A 12,126-nucleotide genomic window follows, 5' to 3' on the forward strand; every position below is an offset into this window, starting at 1 on the left:
TGAGACACTTAAAGTAGTAAAGGAGTTTTGCTATTTAGGGAGTAAAATAACCGATGATGGTCGAAGTAGAGAGGATATAAAATGTAGACTGGCAATGGCAAGGAAAGCGTTTCTCAAGAAGAGAAATTTGTTAACATCGAGTATAGATTTAGGTGTCAGGAAGTCGTTTCTGAAAGTATTTGTATGGAGTGTAGCCATGTATGGAAGTGAGACATGGATGATGACTAGTTTGGACAAGAAGAGAATAGAAGCTTTCGAAATGTGGTGCTACAGAAGAATGCTGAAGATAAGGTGGGTAGATCACGTAACTAATGAGGAGGTATTGAATAGGGTTGGGGAGAAGAGAAGTTTGTGGCACAACTTGACTAGAAGAAGGGATCGGTTGGTAGGACATGTTTTGAGGCATCAAGGGATCACAAATTTAGCATTGGAGGGCAGCGTGGAGGGTAAAAATCATAGAGGGAGACCAAGAGATCAATACACTAAGCAGATTCAGAAGGATGTAGGTTGCAGTAGGTACTGGGAGATGAAGAAGCTTGCACAGGATAGAGTAGCATGGAGAGCTGCATCAAACCAGTCTCAGGACTGAAGACCACAACAACAACAACAACAATGGAAACAATCAATTATTGATAAAGTTATTTAACAGGATAGATAGAAAATCTACTCACCAAGCAGTGGTAGAATACACACAAAATAACAGTTGTAATTAGCAAGTTTTCAAAGCCAGTTGCTTCTTCTTCAGACAGAAGGGTTGAAGGGGAAGGAAGAGGAGTGAAGCAAAAGGACTGGAGAGGTCTAGGAAAATGTGTAGATTTTGGAAAAGTCATCCAGAACTGTGGGTCAGGGAAGAATTACTGTATGGGATGAGGAGAAAAGACTGATTGTTCTGGACTGCATCGGATGAGATTTGAAAACCTGAGAGCTTAAAGGTGGAAAAAAAGGGTAATATGCAGACAGTTAATAAGAGTGAAAGCTAAGTACATTGTGAGTAACAGAGGTGGGATGGGGCAGGGAAAAATAGATGGGAAAGAGAATGAAAGATGTAGAAAACTAAAGTGGAGTGAAGCAAAAAGTACTTACAGTGAATAAATGTTAAGACGGAAGAAATTAATGTAAATTACGGCCAGGTGGGTGGCGAGAACCAAGGACATGTTGTAGTGCTAGATCCCACATGCTGAGTTCTGAGAACCTGATGTCTGGGGGAAGAATCCAGATGGGACTTGTGGAGAAACAGGTGCTGAGGTCATGGTTGTCGTGTTGTAGGGCATGCTCTGCAACAGGATATTGCAAGTTGCCAGTACACACCATCTGCTTATGCAAGCTTCAAAATTACAATGTCCTTCTATGAAACTAGTGGAAATTGCACAATAATGCAAACCCAATAATTTTCAGGTGATATTATGGCTCTGAGCACTATGGGACTCAACTGCTGAGGTCATTAGTCCCCTAGAACTTAGAACTAGTTAAACCTAACTAACCTAAGGACATCACACACATCCATGCCCGAGGCAGGATTCGAACCTGCGACCGCAGCGGTCTCGCGGTTCCAGACTGCAGCGCCAGAACCGCGCGGCCACTTCGGCCGGCGGTGATATTATGATATGCATGGTATGAATCAAAATTAATTCCCAAAAAAGAAATTTTTTAAATATAAACCAATTCTGTTTTCTACCAGATCTTCAGAAGGCACAAAGTAATTATGCTGAGGTTGCATTCATTAGACTTTGTTGGTGCCACAAGCAAATTTGCTTCAAATGTTATATGACAAGTACCATCAATCTAGTTTAAGAGTGGCAAACTCGAATGCTGACATGGGTACAAAATTTTGTGCAAAGCAAATGAACAATAATAACATTAAAATTTTTTTCCTGACACTTGATATCTCTTATCTGGCCACTACCTTCCCTATTTTGGGAGATACCTTATGCACGGCAATTACTTACAATACTGACCAAAGGTGAACATCTGAAATTTTGGAACAGACAGGAGGTTTATTTCATTTCATAATTGAAAATAGCTGCTCCCATAAATAAACAGTTACAAACAAGGAAATACTTTCATGTGCAGACCAAGGATGTAATGTGATACAGGTATGATGACAGACTGTACTGAATTATGTTTTTCAAGGCAAATACTGTTGCTTCACAGACCATTTGCAGCGCATTTTGAAAGGAGGAGTCTGCAAGACAAATGAATGGAATCTCCTTTTATAGTCTTTTGGACTGTCATGTGGTAGTCATCTATCAAAATATTCACTGCTGATCAGTATGTGTGTACCAAGTGTGAGGTACACAATATTTTCAGGTTTCAATTCCTATTACACTGGTGGGGGAGGCTGCAAAAATAACTTTTAACGTTTAAGGACAATATGCGGGATGTGAGTTTTATTTGCTTGATCTAGTTGCTACCAGGATAATGAGAACATTTAACAAAATGAGTGCAAGAGCTATTGTAAAGTGAGCAGAATTAATTTTTTTTTAATTTTAATTCTTTATTAATCTAGGTTATTTATGCAGAATGTGTCTGGGAATCACACACATGTTCTCTGCTCCCCAGCCAGATGCCTTGGTGCTCACCATACCCATGGCACTTTCGTTGAACAGTGTTTATCTTCTGGATACATAAGAAGCTGTTTCTCCTCCATTTATAGGAAAACATGTTTGTGGCCTACATATATTACTGGGAAAAGTGCTCAGCTTTCAATTATCTATCAGTTCCAGATTGCATGTAATGTACTTTAGGGGTGTTTTCCCAAGATTGTGGGTGATGAGAGAGTGGTGGTCTTGATTCAAAATATCTTACATTTTGGGTTGTACACAGATTACCTACCAAATGTCAGCCAGATTTATTGGCATTGTATGAGACCTTCCCCTTGTAAGTATTCCATTCACAGAAGTATGGTAATTACTTTGCTGTATTCATATAGGTCATGAATGTGATGGAGCTAAGAAGTGCACTCACCATATTACTTTATTTAGGCTATATATTAATTTACTAATCTGTACAGATAAGCCAAAACTACAAGCATGTGATATATGTTTATAAAGCAAAAGTAGACAACCAAACATGTAAGCACAGACAGTATCACAGGGACATGACATTTTCCTGGAATCTTGGGGGTATAGACTTTGTATTTATTAAAAAAATTATTGCACATTTCTAGCAATGAGTATCCGCGACCCTGCTAAATTGCTGATTTAGCCCTGCCAAGAATGAAAGCAAATACTGTCGTTTTTAAAGTTTATTTCTATTTCTTCACTTTGAGTAGTATCATTTTCATACTTGTTCCTTGTTACTTTTGTTGCTATTTAACAAGACTTTTTCAGTTTTTCAAGCTTTTTTTCCAGATTTTTAATTTTCAAAAGCTTAATATTATTGGTATATGAACAAAAATATTTCTTGTAATAATCTGTCAAGCATCCTGAATTTCATCATAACTACAATGTAATTTTAGGTATTGAACGAAAATAGTGGCATTCACATTCATTAAATATGGTACCAAAAGTAACCTGCCTAAAAGCAGTAGGTGGGTATCTATCAAATATTTGATGCAATAAGTTTTCTGAAATTCCTACCATACTTAATTCTTGGGGCTCTTTTTATGTTCTTAAACTCACTAAACCAATTATATTAAAATAGAAATTTTAGGTAACACCAATTTGCCATCTGCTAAAAAACATCAAAACTACAATTTTGGGCAAAAAACCACATTATCTGCATTTTGGGACCAAAAAGGCATCATTTTGGTCTAATTTCTACCTCAGGGGGAGATCATCAATGTACAATAACATTGAGAGATAAAAAAAATGTAAGAAAAAAAAATCACTTGAAAGGAACATTCAAAACAAAAGGAGGGAATGCTGATGAGAGGAGTGTGCTTGTTCCTTGACAACACCTGTCCTCACACAGCCTTAGCCACTAAGCTGCTCTTGGACTCATCTGGTTGGGATGTTTCGAAACATCCCTTTATTCTCCAGACTTGGTGCCTTCTGTTTATCATCTTTTTGTCTCCCGGAGGGCACAAATAAGTGAAATTAAATTTTCAACCAATGAGCAAGTTCAGAAAGCAGTACTGAAGTGGGGAAAGAGCTGGTGCGGGAGTTCTTCAAGGAGGACATAAAGAAGCTGGTGCCACAGCCCACAACATGCACAGAATGGGATGATGATTACATGGAAAAGTAGTCAACAAGTGTATCGATAATACCCTGTACTTTTCTTCAAATGTATTTTTTCTAAAAAAATATAAAAATCTAATACATTTACTTTCTGAACATGCCTCATAGACTGTAGTACTCTTCAAAAGCTATGATGTTTGCTGATGATGCACAGGCAGGACAAATGTGGAATAAATAATGGCGATTGGTATTGTTTTATTAGATACTGACTGGCTATAGTCCCATACTCCAGGCAGAAGATGGAGTTACATTCATTAATAGTGGAAGAGGCTTTTAAATGGTTCACAAAAAAATTAATTCTTAAACTTACAAAAACTCATATTAAGAAATGGAAAACAAATAACAATGATTTATATCTTTTTGAACCAATATTTCAAACTGAGCATTTAGGTAACAGTACTAGCCATCTATGTACTGGTAAAAATAAAAGCCTATTTAGTGTGAACATTAGCTTTAATCAGAATTTACACCCCAAAAGCCATAATATTCTGATAAATTACAGAAAGAAAGGCTACTATTTGAGGATTCCTGATTTTCTATCTGATGTCTGTTGGCAATGTGCTAAAAACTTTAGCATCAGAACATAAAGATCCTTTGTGAATCCTAGAGAGATGTATACAGTTTACAGGGAAATTATTTTTAGTTCTACTACTGAGTTCATGAATTTCACATATCATCCTAAATTCACTTCTATTGTTAATCAGAAATACCACTAGAAAGCAGCTGTATTATCACAGGTGTGTAAGAATCCCAGGATGCCAGAAAAGTTCTCTAGAGAGTGTATGGTTACCACCTTCACATAACATTTTTACTGCACACTCCTGCAGTATAAACACTTTTTTGACCTGACCCAAAAGATTATGCCAATTATTGTTTCTATCCAATCCAGTATTCCACCAACACAAAAATTTTCAATATTATTTTCATACGTGCAACTTAATTTCTTCACTTGTTTTTCTTTCCCAATCAAATATTTTATAAAGCATTGACAGAATAGTTAGAGGCTACACTCAAGCATTTAGTGTGTCAGACTTAGGAGTATGAAACCTTACAAATTTCTTTTATCATCAGTTTTCACTAAAAGGTTTTATAGTCTGCTTCTTCTCACATTATTTAGAGTTCTTCATTAGTGACATACTCAAGTTGTATTGGAAGTTTTATACACATGTATATAGATACCTTGAAGCCGTCACCATTTGTGGCATCATCGGACCTGAAAAGGACCCTCATTCGGTTTCCTGTTGAACTGAACTGCTGATGACCAGCTCTTCCACATAGACGTCCAAGGGACAGCCACTGTGATGCACCATAGTCAAAAACCTGGACAAAGTAGAATACAGTTAACTTCATATAACATAAAAATGAAAAAGCATGCACCAAAAATTTCTGTTGAGTTGAAACTTCCTGGCAGATTAAAACTTTGTGCCAGGCAGAGACTCGGACTCAGGACCTTTGCCTTTCATGGGCAAGTGCTCTATGAGGTACTGGCAGAAGTAAAGCTGTGAGGGCATGTTATGACTTGTGCTTGGGTAGCTCAGTTAGTAGACCACTTGCCCACGAAAGGCAAAGGTCCCAATTTTGAGTCTTGGTCCAGCACACAGTTTTAATCTACCAGGAAGTTTCATATCAGTGCACACTCTGCTGAAGAGTGAAAATTTCATTCTCTTCTGTTGAGCTGTCTTCAGAAATATATGGATTCATAAAACATATGCCATATTTTCTCACATTATGATTAATTACAGTGCTGACTCTTATAGAAAGTAGGATGAATTGTTTCAAATAGCACCTGAAATCATTGGCACTTTCTTTAATAAATGTCATCTCTGTTAATTAGGCATTTCATTGCAAACACATGGAGTAAAGATGGAAATTATGCCTACAGAGATGAGGCATTGAGCATCAAACAGGCACATTTGTTGGATAAGCTATCAGGAGTAAGTCCTTTATTAGATGTAGACACACACACACACACACACACACACACACACACACACACACACACACACGGCAGCTTGACTCCAAGCACTGAGGCCTGACTGAAGTGAGCAGTTTGGTTTGTGGGCTGCTCAACTGCATGCTCATCAGCACCAGTACAAAGTCCCAATTTTTACACAATCTAATTTTTCCACAGTCCCATCTAGCCACTGTCATGAATGATGAGGGTGAAATAATAAGGACAACACAAATACCCACTCCCCAGGCAGAGAAAATCCCAACCCGACCAGGAATTGAACCTGGGACCCCATGATCCAGAGGCCACTAGACCACGAGCTGCAAAGTGAGCAGTGATCTTGGCTGATATGGGTAGTGGGACTACGGATGAGGTTTGTGGTGGGGAGATGGTGAGATAGCAGAGCAGGGGAGGGGGGGGATATGTTGAAGTGTCACTTGTGGAAGTGTGCAGGGATGTGGTGGTGACAGGTTTGTGGGCTGCTTGATACAGCATTGTGAGGTTGTGCTGGAAGGGGGAGGGAGCAAGAGGAGGGGAGCTGGTGGATGAGGACAGAAGCAGAGAAAGGGAAAGGACTATGTAGTTATGTTGGGGGATGGAAGGCATGTGTGATGCTAGGGGGGGCCAGGGGATAGAGGCAGATGAAGAACACATACTAGTGAAGGCTGAGGTCAGGTGGGTTTTGGACCTCAAACGTAATGACACAAGAATATCTTTACTAACAGCAAGGTTAGCTAACATAAAATGAAGTTAAAACATTATACAGAATAAATAATTGCCTGTTTGTCTGCTGTGTCATGCAAACTACAAACAGAACAGAAAGAATGCCTTTAAGATTTAACTTCTTCATAAAATACAAGAGCTAAAATTATCATACAAAGATTGCCCAACCTGTCAAGTTACAGATTTTAATGGTTTTGCTGTCATACACATTTTACTTTTTCAGTGGGTCCCGAATGTTTTTGTCTTGGTGCTGAAATCTAGATCTGTTTCTTCAAAAGTTAAAAAAAAGTGATGCAAAAGACTCAACTTTACTAACCTCTACATAGTCCTTCTGGCAGTTGGTGCTGTTTTCTAACTGAAAGCGTTCAATAAAAATAAGATTCACATGGTACCCATCAGGAATACGAATATCCCAGTCACATTCACTATTGCTTGGGTACTGTTTTGGATAGTTGGGAGACATTAGTTCTTGATTGTGATCATGTAGGACTCCACCACAGCCTGAAATTTTCAGTGAGATTTTTTAAAGTTAACAACATTACTTAAACACTTATAAAGGAACCTCAACCAATAAACACAAGCTGACACAGAAGTATGATTGTTTACATTACACTAGTTAACACAACACTACAGTTACAAAAATAATTGTGAAATTGACCTAAATTACTGCCCTTTACACCATTTTGGCACAGCTGTGTGTACATAATGTATCAGTTCATTTTCTTCTCATCACATATTTGATCACTGGGGGGAATCACCATACAACCTCAAACTTTTCTAATTTTCTCATCATGGTTGATAGTCAAGAGATGTAGGTGCAAAGATGTAATATGTTGGAATTTAGGCATCCGAATTTCTGTGACACTTGACACACGACTTAATACATGCGAACTGTGCAGCTCCTACATGAACCTTCTCTATCTCTTCTGTTAGTTCAATTCATGAGGGCTTCCAATAGAAGATGAATGAGTAGCTTTGACAGTTGAAGCCCTGAAACCAGCAGATAATCAAAGGGCAAAAAGAGAAGGCCAAATATAGATCCTTGGGCAACAAATAGGACACCGAATTTAAATGACAAATGAAGAAAATGTAATAAAAATTCAGCAAATCAAGCAGGAAAAAGTGAATACAGATGATAACAACAGAAAGAGCAAGACAGTAAAACAGGAACCACTTGAGCAGAAATGCAAAGCAGTCAAAGCATGCATGACTATGGGAATAATAGATGCTGCTTAGAAGGAAATTAAGGAAAGCTTTGGAGAAAATACATATCAAGAGCTCAGATGGCAAGCCCTCACAACATTAAGCAAAGAAGACAAAACAAGACAAATAGATGGAGGAACATATAGACAGGCTATACAAAAGAAATGAACTTATGAACAATATTAGGGCAAGGCAAGAGGAAGTAGATGAAGATGACATAGGACATACGATATTGTGAGAAGCATTTGACAAAGCACTGACAGACCTAAGCCAAAGCAGGGCATCTGGAATAGACAACATTCATTCACAACTATTAATAAACTTGGCAAAACCAACCATGACATACCTGCTCCATCTAGTAGACAGGGTACATAAAACAAGTGAAATACCCTCAGTTTTTAAAAAGAATGTAATAATACTAATTAAAAGGATGGAAAGGGCTGACAGTGTCACTATAACAGCAGTATCAATTTAGTACGTCATGGCTGTCATATACTGACACAAATGTTTACAGAAAATGTAAAACCTGTTAGAAGATAACCCCAGGGAAGACAAATTTTTGTTGTGGGGACATGTGAGGCAGTACTGACCCTATGATTTATTTTAGTTTTCCTGAATAAATAAAATCTACATTCAAAACATTTTTATATTTTGAGAGAGCATTCAACCTTGATAATTGTAATACATTCTTTGAAATTCTGAGGGTAGAAGAGATAAAACAGAGAGAGTGAAAAGGTATCTACAACTTCCAGAGAAACAATATTGCAGATATAAGAGTCAAAGGACACTGAAAGATAACAATAGTTGAGTAGGGAGAGAGATAGGGCTGTACCCTATCCCTCTCTTACTGAACCTGTGCTCTGAATAAGCAGTAATGGAAACAGAGGAGTTACTTGGAAAGGGCATTGAAGTTCACAGAGAAGAACTTGAAAGTTTGAGGTTTGCAGATAACACTGTAATTCTGTCAGAGATGTAGATGGTCTTCGAAAATCAGTTGAAAAGAATAGATAGTGTCTTGAGAAGAGGTTATAAGTTGAATATTAAAATAGTGAACCAAGTGTAATGGAATGAAACAGAGCTAAATCAGACAATGCTGAGGGAAATTACATTAAAATATGGGACATGAAAAGTAGTATAGAAGTTTACTAACTGAGGAGTAAAATGAGTGACAATGGTCACCAAAGTAGAGAAGTGGAAAATACAGACTGGCAATAGCAAGAAAAGCAATTCATACAAAAAGAAATTTGTTAATACTGAATATAATTTAAGATTTACTAAGACTTTTCTGAAAGTATTCATCTGGAGTGTGGCATTGTACGGAAGTGAACTGCAAAGCATACCACTGTGCAGAGGCAACTTGGTTTATAAACTAATAGAAATCAACATTAAATCAAAATTAAAAAGCATGTATAAAAAATGGAAATGGGTATACATATATATTAAGAAGAAAGGTGACCAGTTCAAAATCAGTGATTACCATGTGGAGAAAAAGCAGGTATTTAAATAAAAGAAGAATGAAGTAAAGTTCAGGAGAAAACAATTAAGGCAAGAGAAATGGCCATATATTTAGTAAACAAGAAAAAGCTTTTAAACTCTGGTGAATGATCTGGGACACCGACGTAAAAAGAAAATACACAGAATCACATACATTTCCAGCAGTATACATTATTCCTTGAAGTTTTGGGATTGTAGCTGGATTTCATCGACTTCTTGCTAAGATATTTCAACTGTCAACCATTTAGCCATCTTTAGACAGTGATTGTTTGGCACTGGAGATTGCTAATTAAAATTAATAACTTTATACCAAGAACTGGCGTGGAGCTTCATGCACAAAGGCAGCTGCTACCTGAGTGACTCTTGTCAAGTTTTGAACCCTCATCAAATATTGCTCAATCTATGGCATGCAGATGCATGTGTAATGGTGATACTACATATGCACTCTCTGTCAGAATGCACATTCATGGAGTTAAATTGTTGTTGTTGTGGTCTTCAGTCCTGAGACTGGTTTGATGCAGCTCTCCATGCTACTCTATCCTGTGCAAGCTTCTTCATCTCCCAGTACCTACTGCAACCTACATCCTTCTGAATCTGCTTAGTGTATTCATCTCTTGGTCTCCCTCTACGATTTTTACCCTACACACTGCCCTCCAATGCTAAATTTGTGATCCCTTGATGCCTCAGAACATGTCCTACCAACCGATCCATTCTTCTAGTCAAGTTGTGCCACAAACTTCTCTTCTCCCCAATCCTATTCAATACCTCCTCATTAGTTACGTGATCTACCCACCTTATCTTCAGCATTCTTCTGTAGCACCACATTTCGAAAGCTTCTATTCTATTCTTGTCCAAACTGGTTATCGTCCATGTTTCACTTCCATACATGGCTACACTCCATACAAATACTTTCAAAAACGACTTCCTGACACTTAAATCTATACTCGATGTTAACAAATTTCTCTTCTTGAGAAACGATTTCCTTGCCATTGCCAGTCTACATTTTATATCCTCTCTACTTCGACCATCATCAGTTATTTCACTCCCTAAATAGCAAAACTCCTTTACAACTTTAAGTGTCTCATTTCCTAATCTAATTCCCTCAGCACCACCCAATTTAATTTGACTACATTCCATCATCCTCGTTTTGCTTTTGTTGATGTTCATCTTATATCCTCCTTTCAAGACACTGTCCATTCCGTTCAACTGCTCTTCCAAGTCCTTTGCTGTCTCTGACAGAATTACAATGTCATCGGCGAACCTTAAAGTTTTTATTTCTTCTCCATGGATTTTAATACCTACTCCGAATTTTTCTTTTGTTTCCTTTACTGCTTGCTCAATATACAGATTGAATAACATCGGGGAGAGGCTACAACCCTGTCTCACTCCTTTCCCAACCACTGCTTCCCTTTCATGCTCCTCGACTCTTATAACTGCCATCTGGTTTCTGTACAAATTGTAAATAGCCTTTCGCTCCTTGTATTTTACCCCTGCCACCTTCAGAATTTGAAAGAGAGTATTCCAGTTAACGTTGTCAAAAGCTTTCTCTAAGTCTACAAATGCTAGAGACGTAGGTTTGCCTTTTCTTAATCTTTCTTCTAAGATAAGTCGTAAGGTTAGTATTGCCTCACGTGTTCCAACATTTCTACGGAATCCAAACTGATATTCCCCGAGGTCCGCTTCTACCAGTTTTTCCATTTGTCTGTAAAGAATTCGTGTTAGTATTTTGCAGCTGTGACTTATTAAACTGATAGTTGGGTAATTTTCACATCTGTCAACACCTACTTTCTTTGGGATTGGAATTATTATATTCTTCTTGAAGTCTGAGGGTATTTCGCCTGTCTCATACATATTGCTCAGCAGATGGTAGAGTTTTGTCATGGCTGGCTCTCCCAAGGCTGTCAGTAGTTCTAATGGAACATTGTATTTCAGTGCTCTGTCAAACTCTTCACGCAGTATCATATCTCCCATTTCATCTTCATCTACCTCCTCTTCCATTTCCATAATATTGTCCTCAAGAGCATCACCCCTGTATAGACCCTCTATATACTCCTTCCATCTTTCTGCTTGAATCCCTTCTTTGCTTAGAACTGGGTTTCCATCTGATCTCTTGATATTCATGCAAGTGGTTCTCTTTTCTCCAAAGGTCTCTTTAATTTTCCTGTAGGCAGTATCTATCTTACCCCTTGTGAGATAAGCCTCTACATCCTTACTTTTGTCCTCTAGCCATCCCGGCTTAGCCATTTTGCACTTCCTGTCGATCTCATTTTTGAGACGTTTGTATTCCTTTTTGCCTGCTTCACTTACTGCATTTTTGTATTCTCTGCTTTCATCAATTAAATTCAGTATCTCTTCTGTTACCCAAAGATTTCTACTAGCCCACGTCTTGTTACCTACTTGATCCTCTGCTGTCTCACTATTTCATTCCTCAAAGCTACCCATTCTTCTTCTGCTGTATTTCTTTCCCCCATTCCTGTCAATTGTTCCCTTATGCTCTCCCTGAAACTCTGTACAACCTCTGGTTCTTTCACTTTATCCAGGTCTCATCTCCTTAAATTACCACTTTTTTGCAGTTTC

The 12,126-nt window shown here is 38.0% G+C and overlaps 1 protein-coding gene across 1 annotated transcript in view; it reads right to left on the reverse strand.

Annotated features, from left to right (window-relative positions):
- LOC126204186 (cubilin-like) overlaps positions 1-12,126 on the reverse strand; it is a 1,516,445-nt gene that overhangs the window by 250,790 nt on the left and 1,253,529 nt on the right. The window contains exons 53-54 of the mRNA XM_049938590.1: positions 7,169-7,353; positions 5,358-5,498 (exon numbers count right to left, since the gene is read on the reverse strand). Coding sequence (XP_049794547.1) covers positions 5,358-5,498; positions 7,169-7,353 — 326 coding nt within the window. The remainder of the gene's footprint in view (positions 1-5,357; positions 5,499-7,168; positions 7,354-12,126) is intronic.

This window comes from Schistocerca nitens, chromosome 9 (genome assembly GCF_023898315.1).
Source record: "Schistocerca nitens isolate TAMUIC-IGC-003100 chromosome 9, iqSchNite1.1, whole genome shotgun sequence".
NCBI classification, from domain to species: Eukaryota; Metazoa; Arthropoda; class Insecta; order Orthoptera; family Acrididae; genus Schistocerca; species Schistocerca nitens.